This window comes from Ptychodera flava, chromosome 4 (genome assembly GCF_041260155.1).
Source record: "Ptychodera flava strain L36383 chromosome 4, AS_Pfla_20210202, whole genome shotgun sequence".
NCBI lineage: Eukaryota > Metazoa > Hemichordata > Enteropneusta > Ptychoderidae > Ptychodera > Ptychodera flava.
Genome location: NC_091931.1, coordinates 39,098,204 through 39,125,752, shown reverse-complemented (window position 1 = coordinate 39,125,752; position 27,549 = coordinate 39,098,204). Strand labels below are relative to the sequence as shown.

General features: G+C 39.0%; 3 protein-coding genes across 3 annotated transcripts in view; 1 reads left to right on the top strand and 2 right to left on the bottom strand.

The window, feature by feature from the left end:
- Positions 1-2,643, bottom strand: part of LOC139131718 (transcription initiation factor TFIID subunit 1-like) — a 35,722-nt gene extending 33,079 nt beyond the window's left edge. The window contains exons 1-3 of the mRNA XM_070697917.1: positions 2,280-2,643; positions 1,077-1,200; positions 49-165 (exon numbers count right to left, since the gene is read on the bottom strand). Of these exons, the coding sequence (XP_070554018.1) occupies positions 49-165; positions 1,077-1,200; positions 2,280-2,387 (349 nt within the window). The 5' untranslated portion in view covers positions 2,388-2,643. The remainder of the gene's footprint in view (positions 1-48; positions 166-1,076; positions 1,201-2,279) is intronic.
- An 8,330-nt stretch (positions 2,644-10,973) lies between these two features.
- On the bottom strand, positions 10,974-12,428 carry LOC139132281 (F-box/LRR-repeat protein 21-like). Its single transcript, XM_070698669.1, has one exon. The coding sequence runs from the start codon at positions 12,426-12,428 to the stop codon at positions 10,974-10,976; it is 1,455 nt and encodes a 484-aa protein (XP_070554770.1).
- Positions 12,429-16,246: 3,818 nt separating this feature from the next.
- LOC139131717 (transmembrane protein 272-like) lies at positions 16,247-26,205 on the top strand. Its single transcript, XM_070697915.1, has 6 exons — positions 16,247-16,555; positions 19,805-19,886; positions 21,592-21,702; positions 22,903-22,974; positions 23,746-23,985; positions 24,630-26,205. The coding sequence occupies exons 1-6, from the start codon at positions 16,529-16,531 to the stop codon at positions 24,818-24,820; spliced, it is 723 nt and encodes a 240-aa protein (XP_070554016.1). The 5' UTR covers positions 16,247-16,528; the 3' UTR covers positions 24,821-26,205.
- The last annotated feature ends 1,344 nt before the right edge of the window (positions 26,206-27,549 follow it).

The window sequence follows — 27,549 nt, the reverse complement described above, 5'->3', positions numbered from 1 at the left end:
ACATTCACCTTCTAGCAGCAGATACAAGATTAAGATTCTCATTCTTACCAGAGGCAGACGCTGCCACTGTGTTCATGGCTTCTCTGTACTTGGTATCCTCTTCATCTTCAACTAATTCATTGATATCTGAATAATCCACAGCTGTCTCATCTGCAGCCACTTGTTCTACAATATCATCAACAACCAATAGCAGATTAAATTTGAAATAAGCAACTTTCACACAGAGGAATATAATTTGTTATCTGTGTATGTATTAAGGTAGTATGCGCCTCAAAAGTGAAAGACTTAAACTTTTGCTCAAACTTTCCTCACAGCATCTACAGATTTAAACTTTTGTTCAAACTTTCCTTACATCTTTCAACCATTCTCTTTAAAAATCATGAATACAAATCACGGGTCACCGTGCACATTTTGGTACTAGAGAAACAAATTTCCCAAGATTTACAAATATTTGAAATTCAAAATGGCTGCCATCCCTGTGTTAACTCTATGGAGTAAAATAAAATTTTTGATTTTCAAAAAACTAAGACTGTGAAAATTTTTCTCACACCAAGAACTTTAAAATGGGCCCCCAAAAGTGGAAGATCAGAAAAGAATTGTAAAAGTTTGAGAGTCCAAATATCTGTCCCTGGGGCACATTCTACCTAAATTCACAAGAATTTAACATTTTCAAAAGATTCTCATCTGATTATTCTTCTTTAAATATTTGATCTATTAATTGTATCTTTTAAACTAGTCTATGTCAAGCAAGAAAAGATACTGTTGTTCAGATATTCTCTTATTGAGACAAAGGAACCAGCAAGTGAATATTTGTATGTTTTCACTTGCCAAAAAATTTCTTCAGCAGTGTTCTCCACAGCTTAGAAAAAACAGAGGGACGCCATATAACAAGCCTGCGACTGATTTTGTGTTCATTTTCAAAAGCTTGGTAAAATAATTGTAGATCAAGAAGATTCAAATCACACAATCAATTCATTAATTTTGTCTGGTCCTAATCATTTGCTCTTTAAGAAAATGAAAAGGTAATCCAAAATGAATGAAGATGACATCACTGTTCTGGGGAGAACGAAACTTACCTGAATCATCATGGGAATCATAGGAACTGTCGTCATCCTTAGCGTCTGTATCATCGGTGATTTCCTTCACCAAACTACCAAAACCACTGAGATGGCTCAATTGACATAGGTGTCGTTTCGATTCCTGTCATTGTCATAAGAAAAAAAATTGACATATACTGATTGGGACATCTAACACACATATATATAAATTATATATATATATATATATATATACACACATATATATAAACATAAATGCACATTAAAGGTGGCTTCGGATACTTCTGTAGTGTATTCCGATACTTTTAATTTTTATTTTTATTGTAGCCATTATGACCTACATTTTGACCTGTACTAACTTCCCCCTGATTTGTGGGTATGCCGTGTTATTGTAGAGACTAGTGTTACCCGGTGTTAGACTGAAAGACCCATCGCTCGAGGATGCTCCCCTCCTCTTACAAGAGGTGGGAGCGTAGAGAGCACCCTTGAGCAATGGATTTTCCAGTCTAACCCAGCATGTAATCTGACCATTGAGGTCTCTTTTTTTACCTCCATGATATGAAATAATATATACTGAAGACATTCGCCACTTAGTTTCTTTCTATCTCATCTGAACGTTTTCCCAGCTTGGGCAAGATTTACTGATAGCCATGCTTACTCTTGCTGAGTGTGCAAAGTTGATCTGTAATGTTAGTGCATTGGTGTTTTGCCTGTTGTGCTGCTTCTTGTTTGCCATGCATTGGCTTTGAGAGGGGAAATATTGCGACTGTGTTCTTGGACCATTATTACAACTATTGGGAACCACCATGTTCTACTGAAGTACCGCTACTGTCAGATAAACGTTCATGAACACGATTTTTTAGTCACGTTTATAGGCTTTCACTTGCGGGAAATCTTCATAGTTGACGCCGGACAGCCCTATGACACAGAAAAAATTGGTGTCTACGTCATTGGGACTGTCCGACAAAATCACACGAGCGACTGTGGAAATTTGTTTTTCACCCATCCCATGCCAATGGTTGAAATAATTTTCAGCCTTGTGTTGAAAATCCAGAAGCAAAATTCGAGTTGGAACACTGCAGATGAATAAAGTCTGTAGATACACTATGGTAGATAGATGCACATGTAAGGATGTAAACAATGAATGCAAGTTGCTTCCACTGGGCACCACACAACAATAATAGTTCGCCTGTACTTAAGGTTTAGTAGAAACAGACTGACCTGATCGAGAATGTCTTCCTCCAGCTCTCCCTTCTCGTCAATGTTTCCAAAGAGGAAACCGGCCAGTGAAAGCCTGGTTCCTTCGTCGTATTCTTCGTCGGAGTCCATTTTTTCACTCGAGATTCTCTGCTCAGCTGGGGTCACAGAGAGTAAAGTAAGCGTCCATGCATCAACGGAAGACACCAGTGTCAGGGCTTTCGCTCACATACTCTGGTGAATGCAGCTTCGCTCTGTCGTTCAAAAGAAGTCTCTACAGCTGTATAAAACTTAAGAAACCCTGCACTTCCACAAACACGCCAGCTACACCGAAAAAGCAGCTTCCAGTGCCTACGATTTGTGAGTTATCATTATCCTTTCTAACTGTGTGATATGAAGTGTAACATTTACAGTCTATGTGTTCGATGACCGCGTGAAATAACAAGCGAATTTATCGAGACAGAATAATCGCAAATTTACAGAGATACTCATTTCACATACACTAAAATATTTTTAATATTCAGTCAAAATGCCATCTATGTCACCATTACTCTAACATTCCTCTAAATTTATATAATATCTGAGGCTTTCAATAATAAGATATGGATAGTTAAACCAATCTCTGATTGGTTTGCATCTCTGGCATGAACTCTGACCCTGCAGGTCTATTGCAGCGCTTACGTTCTTTAGGGAGCCTACATTATTTAAGCCGTGGGGGTCGGAGGAATTACATAAGAAACTCCGAAATTTCGATTGACCACACCCCCATCCCCCGCTAACCATGATGAATTTCAGTAACCCCCTATCCCTTGCAACTTGGAAAAGTTAAATATCAATACATGTATTCGTATAATTTACACATCCTGGTTTACCCTAACAGATCATCAGTTGCCTCATGACGGTTGAAAAAGGTGAAACCAACAAAATGAAATTCAAAGTCATTACAAAATGTAGATATGAATGCTCAACCTACAACTGGTATCCAACCAGGTAGTATTGTTTATTTTCAAGTTGATGGTATCGTTCAATGTCAAAATGGTTATTGTGCTTATGTTTCTGTAATAATAAAGGGTGAATTCACAACTGTTCAATTTTGTCCTAGATCCTGTGCACTAATAGTGGTACCTGCTTCGACAATTTTATTCTTTTTAGGGTATCAAAACCTTGTTTCTGCAATGTTGTGTTAGAAAGAGATTGCCAAAACTTGTATCAAAGAGGGAAGAGAAAATAAAGAAGACAAAGAAAACAAAAATTTTACATGTTTAAGGGCTTAAATATGTCCTAACACTCCATAAAATCAAATGGTATAGCAATAACTCTATAAAACGTATTTAAAAAATCAATATGGGAACATTACTTTTACTAGTCATTTTCCTTTGCCTACTTACTGTACTTTACACTGCATGTACAAAAAGCAGAAAATTGACAATACTAGTATTCGCTGACAACTTTCAGCCATGTGTTTCCCTGAAATTATCAACAACAATGACGAATAGTATGTCTGCAGATGAAAAAGCAAGGAACAACTTACCCAAAAAGTAGAGCTGTGACCCCCCTTTTTTCTGTTAATTTTTGTTGTTGAAATAAATCAAATCACAACATATGCAAAATCACCGAAATGATAATATTTCTAACAAGTTTATGTGTCTGTTATTCTGAAACTAATAAAAAATAACAAAAACGAGCCTGTTTTTGGTGAAAAGAGCGTGGGGTAGGGTTCCTTTAGGACCCCCAATAAGACGGGAAGTCCGGGAACCCCTTTTCTTGATATTAATCAGAGCACAATGGATGCAAAAATAAGAAAAATGACATTATTCTCCGACAAGTTTTGGGTCTATGTTTTGATTTGAAGTCATCAAAAAGGAGGAAAAAGCCTATTTATATCAAGTATAGTGGTAATTCAGGACCCCCTAAATAAAAAAGCAGAAGAAAAACCCTCGGCCTCACTTATAACACCTTCAAGAAGCGCTTTGCTTATCATATGCAATCGTTGCGTAACGAAAGGTATGATCGGGCACTGCACAGAGCTTTCCAAGTTCGTCTGGTCCTTAAAACAAAAGAACCAAGTCTATGACATCTCGTTATTGATTATTGACAAAACATCGAGTTACTCTCAACGTTAACATAAGCAAGCGATGTAATCTTTGTAAATCAGAAAAGCTACATATTGTCAATGTGACAAATTTACGCTGTTAAACAAACGCCCTGAGTTGATTTCTAAACGTCGCCACCAAAACAAATATTATTTATCAAATTTTTACACCGCCAACAAATAGAATGGTACGTCCCGAACATATAAATGAGAGTGTCGAGCTAAGAATCCTTTCACTTCTTCTGTCTGAAGATTGCAGGATGCATGAACATATATCATTACTTTGTGTGTGTAGGCCCTATAGATACACATATACGTATACATACACACTTATGACTGCTAACGAATTATTTGGTCATGGCGATAGGCCCACGCGTTGGTGATCGGCAAATTAAATTAATGAAGGGGATTAGGAATGAATTAAGTGATATAAACTGTTTTCTTTGAAATACTATACTGAGATAGCGAGGGTAAAGTAATAGGTACACACGTGACGTATGTAAGGCTTGTATAACGAAAAAAACTTTAAATGCGACATTTATTGATTATATTCATAACTTCTAGACGAATAATGCCTGTAGTACCCTAAGTCTGATCAAGAGAGACACAACCTACTAGTGCATCAAGCAGAAAGGAAAGAGAGAATCAAGAAGAAGAGGAAAGACCACTGACTTTGATGCCATACAAATATATGTATGTGGCTTTCAGCTGTTTGATGGTACCAAGTACGACTTTTCTGCAAGCATACACATAATACTATCTTCGCGTTCATCGAGAACAGAATAACCAAAAAATGCGGAAACGGAAAGGACAAAGACCTACTGGAAAGACGTTTAACGTTCAAGGGAAAACTACAATTAAGCCGACGTTTTTTCGCCGTTTGAAACTTGAAATGTGTCAAACGTTTTTTCTTCGTAAGATATATATTGAATGTTCTCCCTTTAAAATAATGGATTGAAGTTCATAATGTGTAGTTAAGGTAGATTCCTGTGTGAACGTGTACAGTATGAGGGACCCGCCTGCAGGATCGTGCGTGCGTGTAAGTAAACAAATTAAGGTAGATTCCTGTGTGAACATGTACTGTATGAGGGACCCGCCTGCAGGATCGCGCGTGCGTGTAAGTAAATAAAGGCATCATGATGACGTCGTTGATTTTTTCTATTTGGTGACACTTCAAGAGAGAAAGAAGGTTTGTCTTTATCAAAGAGGATCGCTGTGCTTGTTTTCGTGGCACGAGATCGGTAGAACAAATTAATGAAGGGGATTAAGGAGGGCAGTTAACAGATACAGACTGTTAACATGATATACAGACTGTTAACAAATACAGACTGTTTTCTTTAAAATACTATACGGGCATAGCGAGGGTAAAGTAATAGATACACACATGACACAGGTAAGGCTTGTATAATGAACAATAGTTTAATACATGACACACTATTGATCATAACTCCTGGACGAATAGTGCCAGCAACAACCTGTGATACGATATGAATGAGTTGCAACAGGCACATGTCTTGAAGGAAAACGGACAAATGAAGTGACAAAAGATTATTGTATTCCGCTACATGAGTTTGATCAAAGTCACCATGACGATTGGCCTGTCAGATCAGGGGTTCTCCTCTACTTCGATGTTCGGAAAAGGACCAACCGGACGGTCTTTGAACTCTAATCAAGCAGTGTGAATGCTTAATGATGTACGGCCGAATGATGTTTGTAGGAATGCTAGGAGCCATGTCGGATTGATGCAAATTATAAAAACGCTAAAATTGTTCCTCGTGCCACGGTTACTCTACGTGCTCGTGCCAAAGAAATAACTGTCGACTTAAAATCACCGAATAGCTTGTTTAACATGTGATATATGGCAAAACACGTTATTTTAAGGAATGATGGCAGCCCTATTGAATTTATGCAAATGAGACATATTTCCAAAAGGTGAATTTCGGTAAACCTCTTATGATTGTTCTTGGTACCTATCAAAATGCATTCCAAAGAAAAACTCTGATGCTATGTGTGGTGGGTTGGACGTAAAAATCTCGTAGATAGAAAATAATATGTATTTCAAATAGCTTTCTTGTGTATCGTAACCTCCTAATCTGATTGATTAATATAATGGTATCGCGCATTCTTTAGAACGCAAAGAACAATTCGATTATTGGAATATCGAAACGTCGAAAGCTGATTCGACGAACAAACTTCTTGACAAAGCGCGGGTTTGTTTACCCAAATTCTTCCAGGGAAACACCATTCCTCCCATACGCACCGAACATCGGACACATCCTGAATATTACTTCCCTGTTTTACGACGATTTGTTTCAAAAATGGAGGCCACAGAGTTTATCATGTCTCTGATAGTGACTCTCGTAACCGCCGTATATGCACAGATGAAGAAAGTACCCATCGTTGGCAGAATTCTGCGGTTTTACGAAACGGTATTTCACCTGTTGACAACACCGGTATCTTTGGTTTTACACGAAGCAAACTTCGTGAAAAATGCCATCGGCACTGTACCGTCTTCAAAATCGGAGACAAGGAAGGTTCTCATCTACTTGGTTGTCACTCTCGGGAGTAATGTGTATGCCGGGACAAAGAGAGTACCGGTGATTGGCTCAATTCTGCGTATGTATGTGGGTCTATTTCATTTCATGGAAGAGACATTATCTATCATTCTCCATGGGACAGAATTTGCGACAAATGCGCTTGACAATGCGCAGTTTGCAAAGATGGACCCGAAAAAGGCAACAATTTACTTGGCAGTGAACCTGATGGTGACGGTATATGCTGTTACGAAGACACTGCCTTTAGTCGGAACAGTTTTGCGTATTTACGAGAGACTATTTTACATTTTGGTGCCGCCGATGGCGTCTGTTTACCGAGAAGCAAAGGTCGTAATTGATGCTACTGACAATGCACCTTCTTCAAGAATGGCTTCTAAAAAGATAGTGGTTTATTTGATCTTGATTCTCACGATCAACGCCTACGCCGCGATGAAGAAATTGCCAATAGTTGGAACCGCCCTTTGTCTGTATGAAAGACTCTTTCATCTGATAAGTTCACTGGTAATATCAGTGTGCAATGGAACGAAGTCCCTCGGAAATGCCGTTTTCTACGTCTGTTTCGGGATACCTGTGGATGTAGCTGCACTAGCGTGGTACTTGCTGCAGCGCTGGGTTTTGAACGACGTTGACGCTTTGGAGAGACCTGTTGGCGATCGTTCGGCCGAAAGAAATTTACGCAAGCTGAATGCAATGATCGAGGTTGCACGTCGCTCGCCGTTCGCAAGTCATATTGTAGTCCTAGCCGAGAATTTGACATTGCCTGGTACCAAAACAAGGCATGCTTTGGACGAGTTGAAGAAATACACAGCATTTACCGTTCAATTGGTTTGCTCCTTTACTTGGTTGGATCCAGCGGCGAAATGTCGAGTTGTGATGGTTGCGCTGTCGTACGTGTTACCCCGATGTCTTCATCGTCGGCTAGTGAGGCTTACAAGTGAAATTTGATGCACACTACTCGATAAAAGGCATTCGATGTTGGTGTGGATTTCGTCGAAATATTTGTTCTCGCGAACACTCCTGACTTTACTTTTCAACAGTTTTGTTAAAGGGCGGTGGTCGTCGGACCGGCGCATGTGCAACTTTCTTGTTTACAAACATTGTATTTCATGCATCATATAGCTACATCATGTCAAAACAGCTACAACATTTAAATTTTACGATGTGCATTAAGACAAATATGTTTTAACTTTCATCAATCGCCAACGTAGCTTGGATACAGTGTTTATATCGGTCGTAGGGGTCCCAAGCGACCTTTGAGCGCCGTTCCGACGACCACCGCCCTTTAAACAATTTCAGATTCTGCGATCTCTAATATTCTCAACCGAGCATAAGTCATGTGATTTCACTTTTCCGAAACTGCCCAACTGTTAACGATCTCTGCCTTATTATTCCGTTTTCAATCTCCACAACATGTTTCTTCAATGGTCTGGTCTCATTTTTCAACGGATACCCAATGTAGATTCGCCTCTTTTTATATAGAAAATAAATAGCTAATGTATAATGAAATGACGTCTTCTGCAGTACAGTGTGCATGCAATAACAAAGATTATAGAAAGGCAGTGCCAGAGAAATTGGTGGTTGTAGACGTGAGTAAAAACTAAAATACTGTTGGTGTTGTCACGAGTAGTCAATCAAATGAGCTGCCTTGGCAATTTGTCAGTCACCGTGAACACGATTGGAACTAATTTGGGATAATTGGATGGCGAATTAAGGTCGTTCTAACCTGCAAATGTAAGCTCATCTGCTTTTCTTTTTGAGTTACACACTTGTTTTTATTATTAGTTTGAAATATCACAACATTCAGCTATAGGGCACCTAACACTTTTGAGAAATTTGAAAAACATAAAGATCCAATTATCCCAAATTAGTTCCAATCGTGTCAGTGGTAGCTGTTGTTTTTACACACACCGGCAACTTCACATTCTGCCTGTATTAAAAGTGATTTTAACAGAATTACATATCTCACATCATGCAGTCGGATTTCCTAGCTTTGATCAACTTGATCTTTGTTGGTTTCGTTTACTTTTGCACTGATAACAAACTTGGCTAGCTCCGGAATTTACTCGCTGTATATCGAAGGATAAACGTCTAAAATTTCCGCATCTCCGAATTCTGATAAATGTTTTTTTTCGCGCTATCCTGGATGCTCAGATTGAGCAGTTTGCTTTCGATCGAAAATTCATGCGTTAATCTGACTGTGTCATTTGATCCAGATACTTTATTGTCTTTTTTCGGAGTAAAAATTTACAGATATTACACACAAAAAAACTGATTACGTCATCATACCTTATTGTACAACTATGTACAACTATCTAAGAGTAGCTTTACTGTGGCGTCGTTGATAGAGTTTTACCTAGTAACTGGCCACTTTGTATCCAATAAGCTTCCTAAAATATTGACTTGTAGTAATTTCGTATATTCGTCATTTACCACGCATTTTAATGCCAATTTTACTTATAACGTCTACTCAAGAAATGTTTCCTTAAAATATGAATGATGATCATATCACTTTTGAATAGTCAATTTTTTAGCCATATATTTATGTACTTAGAGATAGCTACGCCTTTTATCTATTAAGACGGTCTAGAGATACAAGCTGTGGGAATATGAATTCACTCTGTGAAAGGACAGACTTACAATTTATATAAAAATATATTGCTGATGCATACATAAATTTGACAAAGTTATATTATCTCGAATCAATATTAAACGCTGTGCGGACCCTTTTATCCTTGTCCTTGGAACATTACACTTTTGACGAGCCGGAGAATGGGAAACGAAAGCAGTTTAGTTTGTTTTTTTTCTATAAGAAGTTGAAAATGTTAAGTTTGGGGCAGCACTCTGACTATGGTATAGTGGTGTGATGGGTGGTGACAGTATAGTTAGAGTTTTCAAAGTTAATTTCGGGTACCCTCGAGTACCAATTTTGCTTAATGTTCAATTTCTGTGTTAACCGTGTAGCTTCTTCAATGTATCGATACCGCTAGTTCTTTTATTGACATTTACGAGGTACGTTTCTTGACGGAGCTCATCGACCACTGTAGGAACACCTTGTGTCATGTTTCTCCTTTTAGTATTCATGTGATTCAGTGGCGCAGGATGAATGGCCAGAATCCGGCAATGACCTGATGTGGATCATCGTAATAGAATCTTCAAGTTCAATATCGCTGATATACCTTGATTTACAAAGCCATGAGAAGAGGCATAAGGCAGTGATTCTGGCTTTCATTATAATGTACTACATACATAGCTGTGTGCAGAAGTGATTGCCGTGGTGGCGTGGGTTATATCGCTCCACGTTATGATCTAGCCTAGATTATATTCGTCCACTTGCCTCCGTACCTCCGAGTGGGTCGGAGGTACGGAGGAAAGCGGACGAATAGAATCTAGGCTATATCGCTCCACGTTATGATGTAGGAACTAACTTTGATGCAATAAGAAGCCTTCCGACGTCTCAGTGTTCTCATCCCACTCAGGTTTAGATGCCACGGTTCCGTTGAAAATAAACCCGCACGTCTCAGTGTCTTGAAAGAACCATACATGTTGTTCCATTTGATGTCGTAACATGAACGAATCAGAATGCTTAATCTCAGAGTCGTTTCGGCGGTAAGCTGCTACCGATTGTATTTGAATTGCATTAGGCAGTTTTAACATGGCTTACTCTACCACGCATCCGGTCGTGTGTCGAGAGTTGAAAATTATGTCAGGTCAAGGTAGCGGTTCATTGTACATATTCAAAAAATTGCACGTTTCAATTTTATGCGAAATTACGCTTAATGCCCATGTTTGACATGGAATAAGTATTTGTAGAATAAACAATTTCTGACTTTACTTATTAAAAATTTGTAATTGTGCTTGTTTCTATTTAATGTTGTGAAGCAAAAGGCTTTCTCAAGTACCAGTCGCCATCTTTTTCTTGTCCGGCGTGGCTAATTTTAGTTGTTCTACAGGACGTTCCCAAATGGTTTGTACGTCTCTTTCAATTACGGGGCTTCGGGAATTAAATCCTACTACGCTTTTTTTATTTTTTTACCCTTTGTCGCTAAATCTGTACCTAAAAGGCCTATTCTGTCAAAATTTGAAATATTCTTCAGGTGGGGCAGGCTTTGCCTTCCAACTTCTTCCAAGTAACGCTGACACTTTGCCATACAGCTCCTCAAGGAGACCTGTCCTCCCGTCTTCAATTTCCTTTTCCTTCTTGTTGAGCTGTTGTTGAACTAGAGCGTACGTCCCATCTTCTTGCACTGTGAACACTTCATCGTCATCGTAGAATTCCCTGGCACTGCTTCCTTTGGTTGAAATTTTGGCGTCGTACACTTCGAAGTACTTCAGTCTCTTTCCTGCAACCTCAGCGATTGAAAGGACTGTGTCAGGGTGAATAGAACCTCGGTGGATGAGGCGAGACATCTCGGTACACCTGTTAGCAATTCGGATCAAATCCTCGTCAATACCAAAGCTATCCGAATAGTCACGGTAGTACTCAAGACTCTCGTAGTAATAGGTAGCCAGCGCCTCTAAAGCAACCTGGGTCGCGCGGGAAAATTTCATGAATATGACAGCTTGCAGGGGAATCATTGGCTGAAATATGGCAAGCAAATCATTTTGCCTGATTCTACCAGCAAAAGTGAAGACAACCTTCATGTGTGGATTGTTCATCCTGACTGCTTTCCATGTAGAATCGGGAATTACGGACTTCTCGAACTCGCCGGGCCCCCGTTGATAGGCGATCAAAATTTTAAACTTCGCCAGTCGATTGACCCTCGGTCGGGCAAACACCGACACGATCTCATCTGTCAGAATGCTCATTTGAATCGAAAAGATTTTCACGTGTCTGAACTTGTTCAAGCAAGAGGAGACTTCACACGATTCCGGCATCTCCAGTATTCTCGCGGCCCACGCCGGGTTGTTCGGCACAAAGTTCCAGTACAGGTTCAGCTCCTCAATGTCACTTATGTTATCATTCATTGCCATGGTCGTCAGAATGGTGAAACCATTTGGATCTTTGTGAGGCCAAGACATCAGGTGGAACTTCCTGAGGCGCTTCAAATGCAGCATAATCGTGTGAACTGGAATAAGTCCCTTCAGAGTTGTGATCGGGTGAATTTTAAACCTAACTACCTTAATGATCTGGTGCGCGCCATAAACACCTATGCGCAAGGTATCCAATTCGCTGCAGTTTCGGAATACAGCACGGAGAACATCGTAATCTGACGACAAAAATTCCGTTCTGAGGTAAATAGCCGATACTGTTAAGGTGTCGAGATATTTACCGAAACGCTGGAGCATCGTAGTCTGATGGTCCAGCGAGTACACGTTGAAAAGCACTTTGGCCTCCTCTTCATCTTTGGCGGCTCGAAGAACGACCTCGGCCTCATCCCAAACGCTTGGGTGGTTAAAAGCGTCCGCCCATGCACGACAAACTTGAGCGGCCCTCCCTCGGTCAGTCAAATTTAAAATATTGAATATTTTCACCAGAATGGGTTCCGGTAGACCGGCGAAGTCGACGTCGTCCAGCTCTTGAGCCATGATGACCTTACATACTTTGAGAACAGAAATACTGGTGCACACCTTTGCACACCTGCACCCAGCTGCCTGGGTGAGCTCAGTAGTAGTGCAGCATAATACTTCCGTGTGTATGTCTGGAATCTGTTAACTCCAATAATGTTTTCTTGTACGGGGCGTGGAGGGCGCGATTCTAGACTCAGGACCTCTCAAATCCAGGGGTTTAACTTTATAATTTTTGCTCGTTCGCTCGACACATTCACAGTTTTGTAGATTTGTTAGTTTTTTCAAAAACGGACCTCAAGAGATGGTTCATTTGATCTCCTGAGAGAGGGAGGCGTGGAAGATTTTTTGGGGGAATTAAGATAAATTGTATTTGAAAAATGTTAAAGCCCCAGGTAAATCGAAAAAAATCCAAGAAGACACGATGTGAAAATAATGCACTTACACAAGTCACATTCTGTCATATTACTTGTTTCATTTTCGGCGTTCCCATAAGGCGGCCTCGCATATCATTCTTATAATATCTGAACATACCAACTTAAATGCCAGAATATGCTCATTTAATTATTGGTTTTGCATGCTACGGGATACAAATGGTAATTGCCAAAGCTGCATCCAAATTAATAGCTATACCATTACTAATTTTTTGAAAAATAAAAAATTCCAAATGCTTCTGTAACATATAAATATGCAGATACTGCATTTGTATTTCTTGGCATTAACAAAAGTTTCCCTCCCAACTTCCAATAGGATTTTTTCCTACTTCCAATACTTAGCTATTCACTGACGACAACTACTGGCCTGGGGAATAATCTTGTGTTAATTAATTTTGAATTGCACTCCTAGAGGGCCACCACATGACTCTGTTTTCTTATATTCGAAATTTTCAATGTCAGGAGGGAGTCATCTCCTCTTTACCCACAATAGATCAACAACTTGTTTCACTTTAGTGTTAATACATGTAATCATAAAGATAACTCTTCTCTATGCATTGCACAGTCTTTCAATACTCCAAGCCGAGAAGGTTCGTTTTGAGTAGAACGAACTTTCATCACTATTAACTTTTCAACTTCATAAAGCAGACACTGTTTGCCTTAAAATTATGTAACGATATGTAAAGATAAAGTAAAAGAAATATCAGCGGTGATGTGTGCGGGCAGGACTCAAACAAAAGAAAAAGATTCTGCGGAGAGGGAAAGTAAAAAATTGTCGTCAGAATTGGCCAAGTTGGAAAAAAATGATTCAAAATGAAGGTAGAAGAAAAAATAACGCTCTTCTGTCCATCTTCATAGCCCCCTAAGGATATCAAATGGTCTATCCCTTGCTAGCATATCTACATGCTGTACCAGCATAGTTGTCCATCGATATTGTTACTGTACACTTCCAGAGCATGAGTCCATTGTGACATGGGGCTGTAGATGCATACTACTTGGAAGTTATTTAAATACTTTCGTCCTTGATGTGAATATTTTAATTACATTTTCGATTTTCACAAATGACTGCTTTAGCTCTATCCTGAAAATTCAGTTTTCGATTTGAACACAAAACAAGATGCTGAAAACTCCATTTCCCCAAAAGGATTGAACTGACTACACTAAAGTAGCTGACAACAATTTTAAGAGCGCCGATATTTGTCTTCGGAGCGCTTTCTGCCCTGAGTCTTTTTTTATGGGCTATGAAGGCAACCTTTGTTCACTTTCTTGTTCAAGTCTCCTTTCAAATTGAATAACAATGTATACAGCAGCTCGTCACTGCACTTTAATTTGTTCCTTGCTACAGAAAGACTTGGGGTTATATTTGAATGACAAATACTTTTTGCTGAATCATCGGTAAACATTGCAATACAGTCTGAATGCAACAAAAAGGGGACTTCAAATACGCAATAACAATGATATTAACCGTATAGCGCTGTCTCCTCTATACTTCTCTTTCTCTTGTTTTTTCATATTTCGACGAGTAGTTTCCACATTTGCCTTATTTTTTCAGTAATTGTACCCGCTGTACCCGCTTCGTTTGGAGTGGTTTTTGGTCACCGGTAGACCCGCAGCTTTCAGTCTCTCTATACAATCAGCTACCTCTTCGATTGACCGATGTTTGCCATGCTTTGCCACATTCCAAGAATAGAATCCTATTTGTTTGACAATTTCATCAAATATACTCCTCTACACGAGGGCCTTGTAGAGGACTGCGAATACTTTAAAAAAGATCGACTAAGGATACAATATGTTATATGTTGATTATTTTCATTCCATGAATGCCTTTGGAAAGTGCCAGTTGGAACATGACAAGTGACGTAGTTCCTCTACCACCTCCTTGTTTATGTAATCCAGTACAACGCTGGCACAAGCGACAAAGACTTTCGCTGTGACTGTACATTTTCTACGATAACAATGGCCTGCAATAGCAATAAAACATGACAATTACAGAAATATTACATTTAGCACATCAACATATCAGAAACTTGTTTGCAGCAGCTAAGCTTAACGTTTGAATAGTCAGATTAAATGTGTTCACCTCTTACACTGATCATTCAAACATCCACCCTGTTGCATAACAACATGCTTCAGAAAGTGTGGGAGAGCAAATACAACAATCTAAACATTACATGCATCATCAACATTGTCCTTTTCAACCGTTTCAGCAACTGTTACTACTGAATCAACCTCATTGCATTTCTGGCAATAAAATTTACGTATCCCACGATAGAGTAAATGAGTGAAACTCGAGTAATAGGTATACGTACTATATATATATATATATATATATATATATATATATATATATATGTGTGTGTGTGTGTGTGTGTGTGTGTGTGTGTGTGTGTGTGTGTGTATATATATATGTGTGTGTGTGTATATATATATATATATAGATATATATATATATACAATACTCGAAAAGCGATTTGCTAGTAAATGCAGGCAAAGTATAGTGCTCAATGCATTTCTGCCCTCCTCACTCCTGATGATTGCTCAGCCTGTAGAATGAGAACTACAAGTTCCTAGATTTTCTGACAGTATATAATACAATCTATCTATCTATCTATCTATCTATCTATCTATCTATCTATCTATCTATACACACAGAGAAAAACATGTCTAAACTGAACCGTTCAGGGACTGAGAAAATTGTTCGGTTTGGTGAGGTGTTTGGTTTAAAGAGTTCCTTTTGAGGTCCTTTTAACATATAGTTGTATTGGAATGGGACTTGGAAAAAGGTTCGGTTTAGACAGGTTTCAATAATATATATATATATATATATATATATATATATATATATTATATATATATATATATATATATATATATATATAATTTTGGAAGCATGTAGGCAGCTTGAGAAAACTAAAAAGCGGAAAGTTGAAGATGGATAGTATTATATTTATTTGGAAGATAGACACCTTCAAAATTAGTACATACGTAGCATGGGACTTCAACAATTATTTTCGTGGTACCAGCAAAATGTGGCAATCGGTAATAGTTAAACATCCAATAACATGGTAGATTGTGTCATTTGGGCGAAGTTCACTATCGCAACTTGCAAATAAACAATCCCATTTTTGCGCTCGCGAAAATAACCATCTCGGTGTCTTTCCAGGGATTAATTTGAAGTGTACAAAAGTGTATGGTGGTATTAGCATTAAATCATATTACAGAAAATGGCAAATAAAAATTTTCTGTCGCAAATGATTTGCTCAATCCCAAATATGTGACGATGCCTCCACAAGGTTAGCATCGAGCACGACCCTGGATATTACTTTTCCTACTTGCCGTCGACCTGCCAAGCAGGTCCGACACCAAATAATCGCACAATAGTTAAAAAGCAGCCAATCAATTCACAGCAAACTACAAAGCACTCATCGTCGTCGCAATGTTACCATCCCCTCTCTTGATATGCATATTTGTGTGACACAAAGTAGTCCAGAAACCAACACTTTTAATACACCTACGCAGATATGTACTTGAACTAAAGAAGTGTTACATAACCGTACAAACACCAAGGGTGGATTCGCTGTGGCATTGCATTTACTCGGTTTGCCTCTCTGTTCCGTATTGTTCCATACTTGCGGTGTAGCGTGCCAGTCCAAACAACTACTACAGTTACTTTTTTATTAAAGCGTGATGTCGGAGAAGCAGGAACTCGAACAGGTAGGACATTCATTTCTAATATCAGCTCAAAATGATGTCAGCAACGCCTACAGCTATTGTTAGGATCAGCTTACAAAGCGCAGGCAACTTAATTTGCTTTGTCTTCACGTCTCAAAGACACAGAACGGAAACCGTTAATATCTCCTGCTTTATTGACCACTGCAGTTGTCACAGCTCGTTGTGCCAATGGGACTGTTGGAAGTATGGTTCAGTTGTTCACAGCAGACGACCGCGTGGGCGCAGAGCTATCGTCATGGCTAGTAGTAGTACAACAATTGGTTTGTTGTCCGTACAGGGGCTTCGTGATGAAAGCAGTTTTGTCGTTGTACTGTTCAAGATATACTGTGTTCGAGCAATGCAGAGGCAAATTAGTCCCTGCAGAATTTATGAAAATCCACCATATTGAACACACAATTTAGACGAAGGATGTAGTATAAACATCTAAAAATATGCACAACAGTTGAATGTGATTCAAAATCGCATTGCAGTCTGTCGTATACAATGTTCTATGCCTTTTCTATCCCAGTCTGCATTGTATGTTTTCAAAAGTCATTTAAAGAACGAAATTCAAAATCAGAGGCTTAATTTTGCATTTTGCAGAAGCTATATAGGGGCTAGCAATTTTATAAACACCAGTAATTGTGTATCTTATAGTTGCCAGGCTGTCAAAGGGTGGAGGGGTGATACCTGTGTACCTCAAGTTCATATTCAATGCATGGCAAAAATAAATCTCCCCTTTGATGCCTCCGGAAACCATTCACTTGCTCTAATAGTTTTGTTTGTAGAGCCACATGTACACATTTCTGTAATCATTGCCCAAACGATACCACACAATCAACGAAGCAGTGCCGAAATGGGAAGAGATTAAATCATTAAATGATCTTGGGATAGCACTGAGTCGCGAGATCAGAACTCGTGATGACAGCTGTTCACTTCTACGTTCAGGTTGCGGTCGCACGTATCGTCTCTAATTAATCGAATGTGTTTGGCGGTTAGACAATGACCAATCTGTCATCTTTGTGTCCACATCCAAATGACAATGCAACCCAACACATCAGTATAAACCTTACGCAAGTCAAGCTAACATTATCTACAAGAGTAATAAAGAAGAGGTGTGCAGAATTTATTGTTTCAATTTCGCTTAATCTTGCTTCAATTGAGAAAGGGTATTTTGCCGGTTTTGAGTCGATCTTGACAACACACTATCGTTGTTGACAACCGCATCGTGTTAAACGTGCCAGCCAACCAGATAATGAGTTTCGAATCGGTAGATCAAGGGCTGCAAATTTTCTACGAAGAGATCTGCACGCAATACAATTCACGAAAGGAAAACATCTCGGATCAGAAACAACACTTTGAGACAGGTGGGCCGTGACACCATATGGAGTCGACCGACAACGCCCGGAAAAATTGAGATCAATACCTGGTATATTGATTCACCCGATACCGTAATGCATCGTAAAAAAGTGTATGGGATAAATGGACATTATGAGAGGAATGGTTGGAAAAGTATAATAGCTATAGCACAGCGGGAAATTTAACGGGCATTGTTGCTAAAATGGTTTACCCTCGCTCGTTTACAATTATATCTCTCCATTACACAGCATCCATTACAGCTATGCATATGATTTACTGTCATAAAAAGTCGTGCGGTTTTTGAATATAAGTGTAGTCTATATTTAGTCAAATCGGCTTTGCATTGGAGAGGCATAAATTTATATTTATTTTTATTATTGCCGCGTCCAGGTCATGTGTGCTCTGACGATATTATGTCCCCACGCCAAATAGAAAAAAATAAATCTGGCAATACTGTATGGAGTGAGTGCTCCCAAAATCGTAACAACATTACCACATATACTGTTCTACACCAAAGAAACAACCTAAAATCTATCTGCTAAAGATTGCAATTAACGTAATTAAAATGTCTGGCTCCTATGTAAAGTAATCGTTTTCTAATGTCCACTAATTATGTGATATTATGTGAAATAAATTACCCGTGACCTTTATGTATGTAAATCTGCGGGTCAACGATCAAGGGATGACGGTAGGGGGTTATATATCAAGGTGATCATGCGCAATGAGGAATAATTAATTGATTATTTATGTTGCAATCCAGGCACTTCATTTTAACTTCGTATTGACTTGGTCTTATTCCATGAGTTCAGTGTAAATGGCGCCTTATTTCGTTTTCTACATTACTTATTTTTATTCATTTACTTACCTATCGATCCATCTATTTATCTATATCCCTGACTATATTCTATAGATTATATATTATATGTTGATCGATCTATCTATGCGTTCATCTGTCCATCCATATGTGAACACAAATAAATATACATTTATATGTATGTATGTATGTATGTATGTATGTATGTATGTATGTATGTATGTATGTATGTATGTATGTATGTATGTATGTATGTATGTATGTATGTATGTATGTATGTATGTATGTATGTATGTATGTATGTATGTATGTATGTATGTATGTATGTATGTATGTATGTATGTATGTATGTATGTATGTATGTATCTGTCTATCTGTCCGTCTATCTATCTATCTATCTATCTGTCTGTCTATCTATCTATCTATCTATCTATCTATCTATCTATCTATCTATCTATCTATCTATCTATCTATCTATCTATCTATCTGTTTTCAACCTGCTATTGGTGTACATTGTCATCAGAGAACAGGAAAATAAGAGCGTCGCCTAAGCTGGCAAAACATAAATAGCTGACGACTTATGATAGTTGTCTGAGTATAAACAGAAAGGAAGCAAGAAAGATTGAATTTTACAAAACCTGAATAAATGTAGCAATTCTGTCGATGTAGAAAAATGACAAGTGAATATGACATTTCATAGAGAGCTCGATTTGCATTAGAAGTGTGTGGACAGCAAAAAAGAGTGTGTGGATCAGATGCGAATTGCTTTCCATTGAACTACCTGTATGTCGTCGTAGGATATCCTGAAATATTCCTCGATCAACCTTTGCGCTACCGACATGTAAATGATAATAAGCCGCGCCGTTGGGATTATTTTCCGACAAAATTATATAACCCTTTTTGTGTTACGTAACTTCATTAAGAAGCCCGGAGTCTTTGTTCAGACAATCATGACGACTTACGGTCCTTCACTCTGACACCTTAACACCTTATGTGAGTGAAAGAGAAAGATAATAAATGCATTGAAATTGTTCAACTTCAAAGAATGGTCGAAGTAACTTGTTTCTCTATTAAAACAGGATGTAACTATAAGCTTAGAAGCAGCAGAAGTGAAAGCCAATCCTGAAGACAACCCGCCCTCTTACGATGAAGCTCAGAAAGGCAAGTAGTCCCCAAGTGTCAGAATAAAATTAAACTTAGTTAAAGGCGGAGCCTCCCTTTAAAAGGACGTCAAGTTATGGTGGCGTTCATTGTGTAAGTGGACACCAAACAGGCAACACGCAGGCACACGCTCCAGAAAATGCAACTTTTTAGTTTTCCCCAGCCGCACAAACATAGACAGACTGCCAAGCGGTCAGCGCGAAGTTGCTGCCGATCGAACTCTGTGGTTATATTCAAAGTCTAACGCGACTGGAAGACTTTTTTTTAGGAAGTTCAAGTCTTTGTGGTGGGGAATCAATGACTGTTTGCGATTTGAATCGACCGTCAATCAAAAGCTTGCATAAACTATGTTTGCAGGATTAGCAAAATGTGACAAAAGGTTGAGATCAGTTTGTGTAATCAATGTTATACAAATCAAACATCGTACTGGCCAAGCGTTTGACTGGGAGGAGAACTCCACTAATGCGAGAACCTGGGATTGAAAAGTGCGGCTTTAAGGTAGCTCGCTTTCCCATTATTTACAGTAGTCATCATATTATTAGTTAAGAGAAACGGTATTATACTAGTTTTTTTTTCAAAAGATTTTATTTTCGATCTATGCACACACACACTCACACACATATACAGACAGACCGACAGACAGACAGACAGAGTATTCATCTTTGAGTATGACTTCGGCTTTCAGGAATAAGGCTACAGAGCGAATACAGTATGCACATCGAAAACGCTTTCGAGAGATAAGAATAGATGCAAAACACAATGAGGACAAACAGTTTAACACAAAACGTCCGCAAATATCACAATACGCACAAATTGTTGACGCCCCGGGCGCTCCTTCACTTTTACTTCTTAAATAGCCAATCGCTTTAAATTTCAGTATGCTCATGCGCTACAGTCGACGCTACACAAGAAAACTGATATTTTTAACTTCTAAACCGTGACAATAAACCATGATCCCGATATGTTCGAAGCGACCCCAAAGACGCCATACAAGTGCATCATGGTGTTTGGCACTTTGTAAATGCGTCAACGACAGTGCGTGCGTGAACATGCGACAGAAATCGCTGCCAAACAATTTCCATTGATCACTTCGCACCAGATTTCGCTCTTCATAGTAAATTCCGTGACTATTTTACTGTACACGTTTTGAAAAAGTGTCTAACTACGCAGGGTTAATGAATTCCCATCGACAACAACAAAGTCTACATTGTCCATGCAAAGAAAACATTACATGTAAAAGGCCAATAATGCTAACTTTTGGTGATTTTTTTACCGGAGTATTATTTTTATTTTGCATGTCAACTTCTGCTTCTTGTGCTACTCCAAAAAGAATGTTTCAACACCCGAGTTTAGCTTGTCTATATATGCAAAACGCATTGTTATTATTTACATTAGTCCGGACCAGAATTCACTTTCAACAATAACAATGCAGTTCTTACTACACGTACAAGCTGAGTTGACAAGCTGGGCACTGAGTAAATCAACATGCCTTGGGGAATAGAACAACGATTTATGGTTTACATTGAACAACAAAAGTGTTAAAAATATTACCAAAAGTTGCATTACTGGCCCTTTAAAGTCACTTAGAGGAAGGAGAATAACATAAACTTATGACAAACGTTGGGGTGAAAACTTTCAGCGCAAGCCTATTATTATTATTTAATGCCAGGACATGTTCTTATTCTCATGTTCATTCAACTTTCAGATCCACCACCTGACTATGGTTCCATAATTGGCCGTATCAAACAAGCCAAACAGGATTCATCCGGTGTGAAAGATTTCACAACTTCTGTCTGTGACATCATTCTCGGAACAAGTGAGTAGTCCATGGGTGCACTATCACATGTTTTGGGTGGACAGGTCTAAGTACCATCGGATCTGTGGAGGGGCTGGTCTAAGCACCTTGGAATGGGCCCGTCAAAAGTGGGACAACTCTGCCAAGTAAAAATTGTCAATTTTTCGATGAAAAAAATATTCGGAAAAAAGTGTGAATTTTGAAAAGAAATACATGCAGTATGCCCTCTGTGAATAATCCAAATGATATGTCCGAAATTTGGAACCATATTTGCATGTCAACATTTCCACTGACTCTCCAAACATAAAATGGTCAATCCTATGTTGATTGACAACAGGACGAAGCCATTATTTTAGACAACTTTGTCCAAGTAGTGCACGTCGGTAACCTTGTAATGTGCCGAAACACTGTTCGATAAAACGTACCATAAGCCCCGCGCCCACTTACAAAACACTGAACTTAATAAGTTCAGGTATCTACCGGGAATATATACACCAGGTATTCTGATTATCCAAGGACTGTTCGGACACACGAACTGCAAATCCCATGATATATGATAGATACAGAATTACGTATTCATATATATTATGCATGGTGAATGTAACAGTTCATGGCTGATGTCGAGATAAGCCTTTCATTTAACACGATTGGAACTAATTTGGGATAATTGGATGGTGAAGTAATACCGATTTAATCTACAAATGTAATCTTAACTGCTTTTCTTTTTTATGAGTAATTTGTATTATTGCTACATTCACCTATCTGGCACCTAACACTTTTGAGAAATTTAAAAAATATTAAAATCCAATTATCCCAAATTAGTTCCGATCATGTTATTTATGGAAAGCCACCAAAAACATAACTACAAACAAAATATATCGAATGCATCGTGTACACTTATTCTTTCACACGTCCAAAGTCCTTAAAGGGGGGGGGGGGGGGATGTGAACGTCAATACATCAAATGCGACACGTTTATAGCTTAACGATCTTACACAACTGTCTCCGCTGGTAACTGTGCAAGGTGTCAGAGAAAAGCTATCGACTGAAATTAATTCAGTTCCTGGTCTGCTCATGATTCACCGTCTATAACGCTTGTCAAGATAAGGAGTGCGTGATCTATCGTATAAATGTAAGGTCGTTCATAACAGCCTTCTGATATTTTGCATTTCATGTCACCAAACCGTTCGTTTATGTTTTTCCATCTGTTTTTCCTCTTCAGCTGGACTGGTCTTTGGATGTCTTATTTGTACAGGCTTAACAATGGGCATTCCAATCGCCATGATTGTCATCGGTAAGTTTAGTCAACGTGACAAAGCCTACTGAGCAGTGAACACTGCAAGTTTTTCTGTGAACAGATGTAATGCTGACACCAGGCGGCGCTGTTTTCTGTCTCGAGCGTTACATTGTCAGGGCTAATGTGCAGCATTGAATAAGCTCTTATCCAATTGGGTAGCTGAATCTTACCAATATAATTAAAACAATAAAATAGACTCCTTAAGTCGCTGTGAATAGTGACAATGGACCAATCAGAGAAACAGCTTATTCAACGCTGCACATCAGCAGCATTGTCACTCTACATACAGTACAAGCGTGATTTCGTTAGCAACGTTAGTTATCCACAGTCTCAGACTTCCAGAGTTTGCATCATCGCAATTATGTTTAGTTTTGAATTGTGTGGAATGGAAATTGCCATCCTTTCTCAACAGTTTGCGATATTGTTCGGTATCGACTGGTATCGACCTTCTGAGATCATTCTCCGACGGCACAACTGACAGTTACGAGTGTAGTGATACATAGCGGCCGCCGCGTAGTATGCATAGAATATTATTCTATGCATACTACGCGGCGGCCGCTATGTATCACTACACTCGTAACTGTGGCACAACTGAATCGGACGACTATGAAAGACTGTGTGAAAGTCCCGGGTGAAAGTCTCACGACTTTGCCATGCCCATGCCTTTTTTTTTGCCAACAATGTACAAAGATAGTTTCCCTCCTGACCTACAGAACAACCATACTTCCTCGATAATCACGGGGCACTGTATTTTTTTTATTTTCACAGGCTCTATTTACCTAGATGACTGCCCAGCTGAAAAGAATATCCCCATTTATCTCATCGTGTGCGGCGTGTTCACCATTTTGTCCTATCTGCTGTCAGTCTGTTTGGGTAAATCAAGGGGCAAGAAAGATGAAAATGCTGAGGGCGAAGGCGACGCCGCAGGAAAAGGAGGAGCTGTTACCGGCTGCGCAGGATGCATATCATGTCTTATTGGACCATTTCTCTTTGCTTGGTTCATCGCAGGTAAATAGAAGACATAAAACTACAGTAATTATCTTATACTTTAATGCATAGAGTCCCGGCACACTGAAACAGGGCCAACATTTGCTCAATTGTATGTTATGCTAAACGCCAGCCTTGTATCTCATAATCATTCGTGTAATCTTAGTTTAATGTCTGTGTACCACCAAACATTCTGCGCCAGCTTGATGTATTATTATAAAGAAGTTGTGTTGTCTGATCAACTCAGCGGGGGGAGGGGGGGGGCACAAATCCTATTTTTCCTTTGAAATGTTTTAAACCCGAAATATTCTTGTCGGTAAAGACAGAAGAACCCCTTCCTATTCACGTAATCAATTTTATAATAATATCTCATGATGCTGCCTCGTAAGCCTTTAAGGTCGCTCGTTGTAACTGTAAAATAGACGATGGCGGTGTCATGGCGGTGAAACTACACAGCAATAAAGTTCACTAATAAGTTAGATAAATATCAGTAGATAAGTAGACCTTTCAAATAGATAAGTAGGTCGGAAGATAGAGCAATAGATAGATCGATAGATACGAGCAGGTAGAGGCATGAATACTGCTAGACAGATATTAGCTTTGAGTTATCATTATTACAATTTCAAACCGTTATTTAACACGCTTCTTTCTTTCTGCATTTCCAGGTAACGTCTGGATTTACCGAACATACGAACCAAGTTACGATGACGTCAATGCCGCCGATTACTGTAACAAGACGCTGTACCTGTTTTCGTTTTGGTTGCTAAATGTCACCTACATTCTAATCGGGCTGAGTTGCTGTATCGGCATATGTGGATGCTGCGTTGCCTGCATTCGGGGGGATAAAGGAAAATAGTGGGGAGCGTCACTTTTAAACTAGTGCTAGGAGGGAAATCTAACCCAGGTACTTGCTCGTAAGAAAAGTAAACAAACAAATCAAAACAATGTAATCGTTGTTGAATGATATGTATGAATGTGAATGGACATAAAAAAGATAGAGCATCTTGACAATAAGTAGCCGTCACTAAATGTGTTTTCTCTAAACTTGTCGTTTTTCATATTTTAGATTATGAGTGGGACTTATCTAGACTGAAAGATCCGTCGCTCGAGGACGCTCTCTACGCTCCGTAGAGAGCGCCCTCGAGCGACGGATATTTCAGCCTAGAACTTAAATTACTCAGAACGGTTTTAAGCATGATATACTGTGACAACTTGTGACCATGTGATCTCCTTATCTGTGTTGTGACACTGGCTGTGATTCTTGTATGAAGCGATTGTTATAGCTTTCTTTTGTTGTCAATTACCTGTTGTGCAATTAGCTGTGTGTATTTTAGAGTCTGCTGCCGTTTCCAAAGTTTTTTACATGTAATAGACCTGGTAACCTATTGATGTACGAATTGTGCAAAAGAGATTTGTGAATTCCTGACACATATCCGACTAATCCTACGTGACGTGTCCTTGCCTGGCATTATTAGAAGTAGTTAACTGTCGACAAACTGTCGACAAACTCTCCATTCAGGGATTTCGCGTCGATCGTTGTCGTTGTTTCACAGTCCACAAATCAATCCACGGTTGCCACATATACGGGACATTGTATACAAATGTCTCGGAACCCTGAAGGATCGCAGAGATCATCCAAAGCGGATTTTTGAACAAGTAGAGAATACCTGGTGGGTGTGAAGACGCCGATACGATTACGCTGCCAACCGAGTATATACACACAATCAAACATTGCGATGTTCCGTCTTTATCTGCAGATAATTACTTTACCCGCAAAACATGTGTTTCAATCGGACTTTCTTTGCAACATACCAAATTGTTATACGCCACCTTTATTTGCGCAACCGTTGTTCTTCATCAGGGTCTCAAATTTCTATTATAGTCTATTATCTCCGATCAGACACTTTCAAATAATGATTACATGTCATGCATATTTAATATTTTTCATTTCGTTATTGTTAAAATTTAGACATGTCGGAATTACCTTTGAAATTCTTCGGGTCATCGGCCTTTTTTCAAGAATGTTTTGTTCAATACTGTCTTGTTTTGCTCATAAGATGGTATTCGATTTTAGTCAAATATTTAAATTTCTATGGCATCTGAGAGCGTCTTTTAAGTGTTCACCTTCTTTTATAGCTTTAATACTCTTATATTTAACTTTCTCAGATCTGAACAAAACTTCACATGTGCAGCTTCATGAAAGTTCAATACGAATAAACGATTCACTGTTATTATCTTGTAGGCTGGATTCCGAGAGTTTCTTCTTAATCGATGTTTGTTGTGGTCAGAAACACTCTTACTAGCTCTCTAAGCGACTGGTGCAATGCGCATCTTAATTAACTTTGCTTAATTTGTCCACTCCCAACGGTTTCAATACAAAATTGACGTAGAGACCGATGGAGACAGAATGACGAACAGATAGACTCTCCCCCTCTCCCTCCCTTTCTCTCCCTCTCTCCGAATGCACAACCATCCATCTATACATTTAAATAAAGATCACGCTTCATGAATGTGTGTTTCAGTATATGTTTGCTTTTTAGCATTCGCATGCAAATCTAGATGTATTATATTGCCACCTGAATGGTAGTATAACTGTGAAAGCATACTAGTATACTTTAACTCGAGAAGGATCCGGTAGGCCTACTCGTAATGCGTACCCTTGAAATTTGATCAAGGGCAAAGATTTGAAAGCAATCTTCGATGTGATAGCTGCAGAGTTTGTCAGTTGAAATGGGAAGTAATTGACATGTAGCTTCGAGTTTGACACAGGTATCTACAGGTACCAACCGGTTAACGGACGTTTTACAAGGAATTACGTAAGTCATTATATTCATGATACAGTCTCCACTGAACCGATCAGTGACTTTCTAATTATTGCAGTGCGGAAAAGATGCCTAAGCTTGATGACGTGCCGATATGGTCCAATCAATAATATTACACATAAATTAATAAATTTGATATTTTAAAAATATTTTTGCAGTCTATATGCCTGGTGAGTATATGCAGAAATCTGGACCGTGGACGCTGTCCTGTGTGAGCATTCGAGTTTGTTCAAGGATAGTCGTCTGGAGCATGGCCGTAAAACAAAAAGGTATAGGCCTACGGTTCAAACTACAAGACACAATCTCTACAGGTTTTCGTCTCATAAAGGAAAAGGGAGGTTAATAATTTTCATTTTTGCCACATGTTTTGATGTCAAATCTCTACATTTTCTCAAAAAGGATGGATCAAAAGTGGCAGAATGGAGAGTCCAAAGTCCTGCTGACGTCAAAAAACAGAAGGGAAGTAGGGGAAAAGGCGAAAGATGTATGCGATAATAAAAAAGCAGTTTGTGTGAATTGTGTTTCAGGGTAGGCCCTAATATGTCTCATGTTGACGTCTGTCTGAAGTGTGCGAATTTCATAACATTAGGCTAAATAATTACAGACAGGGTGGAAGGTCTCCCTTCATATCAAAATTTCCAGTCAAAAAATTGTAACTCCCGTCAAAAGTTTACTTACATAGACCGAGAAAGGGGAGTCAAAACGGCTTAACCGTCAGTATGCGGAGATAGAAAAGAACACTGGCGGACCGTGCAATTAGCCC

Excerpts from the sequence above, each read along its gene's own strand:
- LOC139132281 (XM_070698669.1), bottom strand. The coding sequence starts at position 12,428 with ATGGCTCAAGAGCTGGACGACGTCGACTTCGCCGGTCTACCGGAACCC.
- LOC139131717 (XM_070697915.1), top strand. The coding sequence starts at position 16,529 with ATGTCGGAGAAGCAGGAACTCGAACAG. Across the intron at positions 16,556-19,804 it reads AGAAGCAGGAACTCGAACAG|GATGTAACTATAAGCTTAGA; the intron begins GTAGGACATTCA and ends CTATTAAAACAG. Across the intron at positions 23,986-24,629 it reads CTTTGCTTGGTTCATCGCAG|GTAACGTCTGGATTTACCGA; the intron begins GTAAATAGAAGA and ends CTGCATTTCCAG.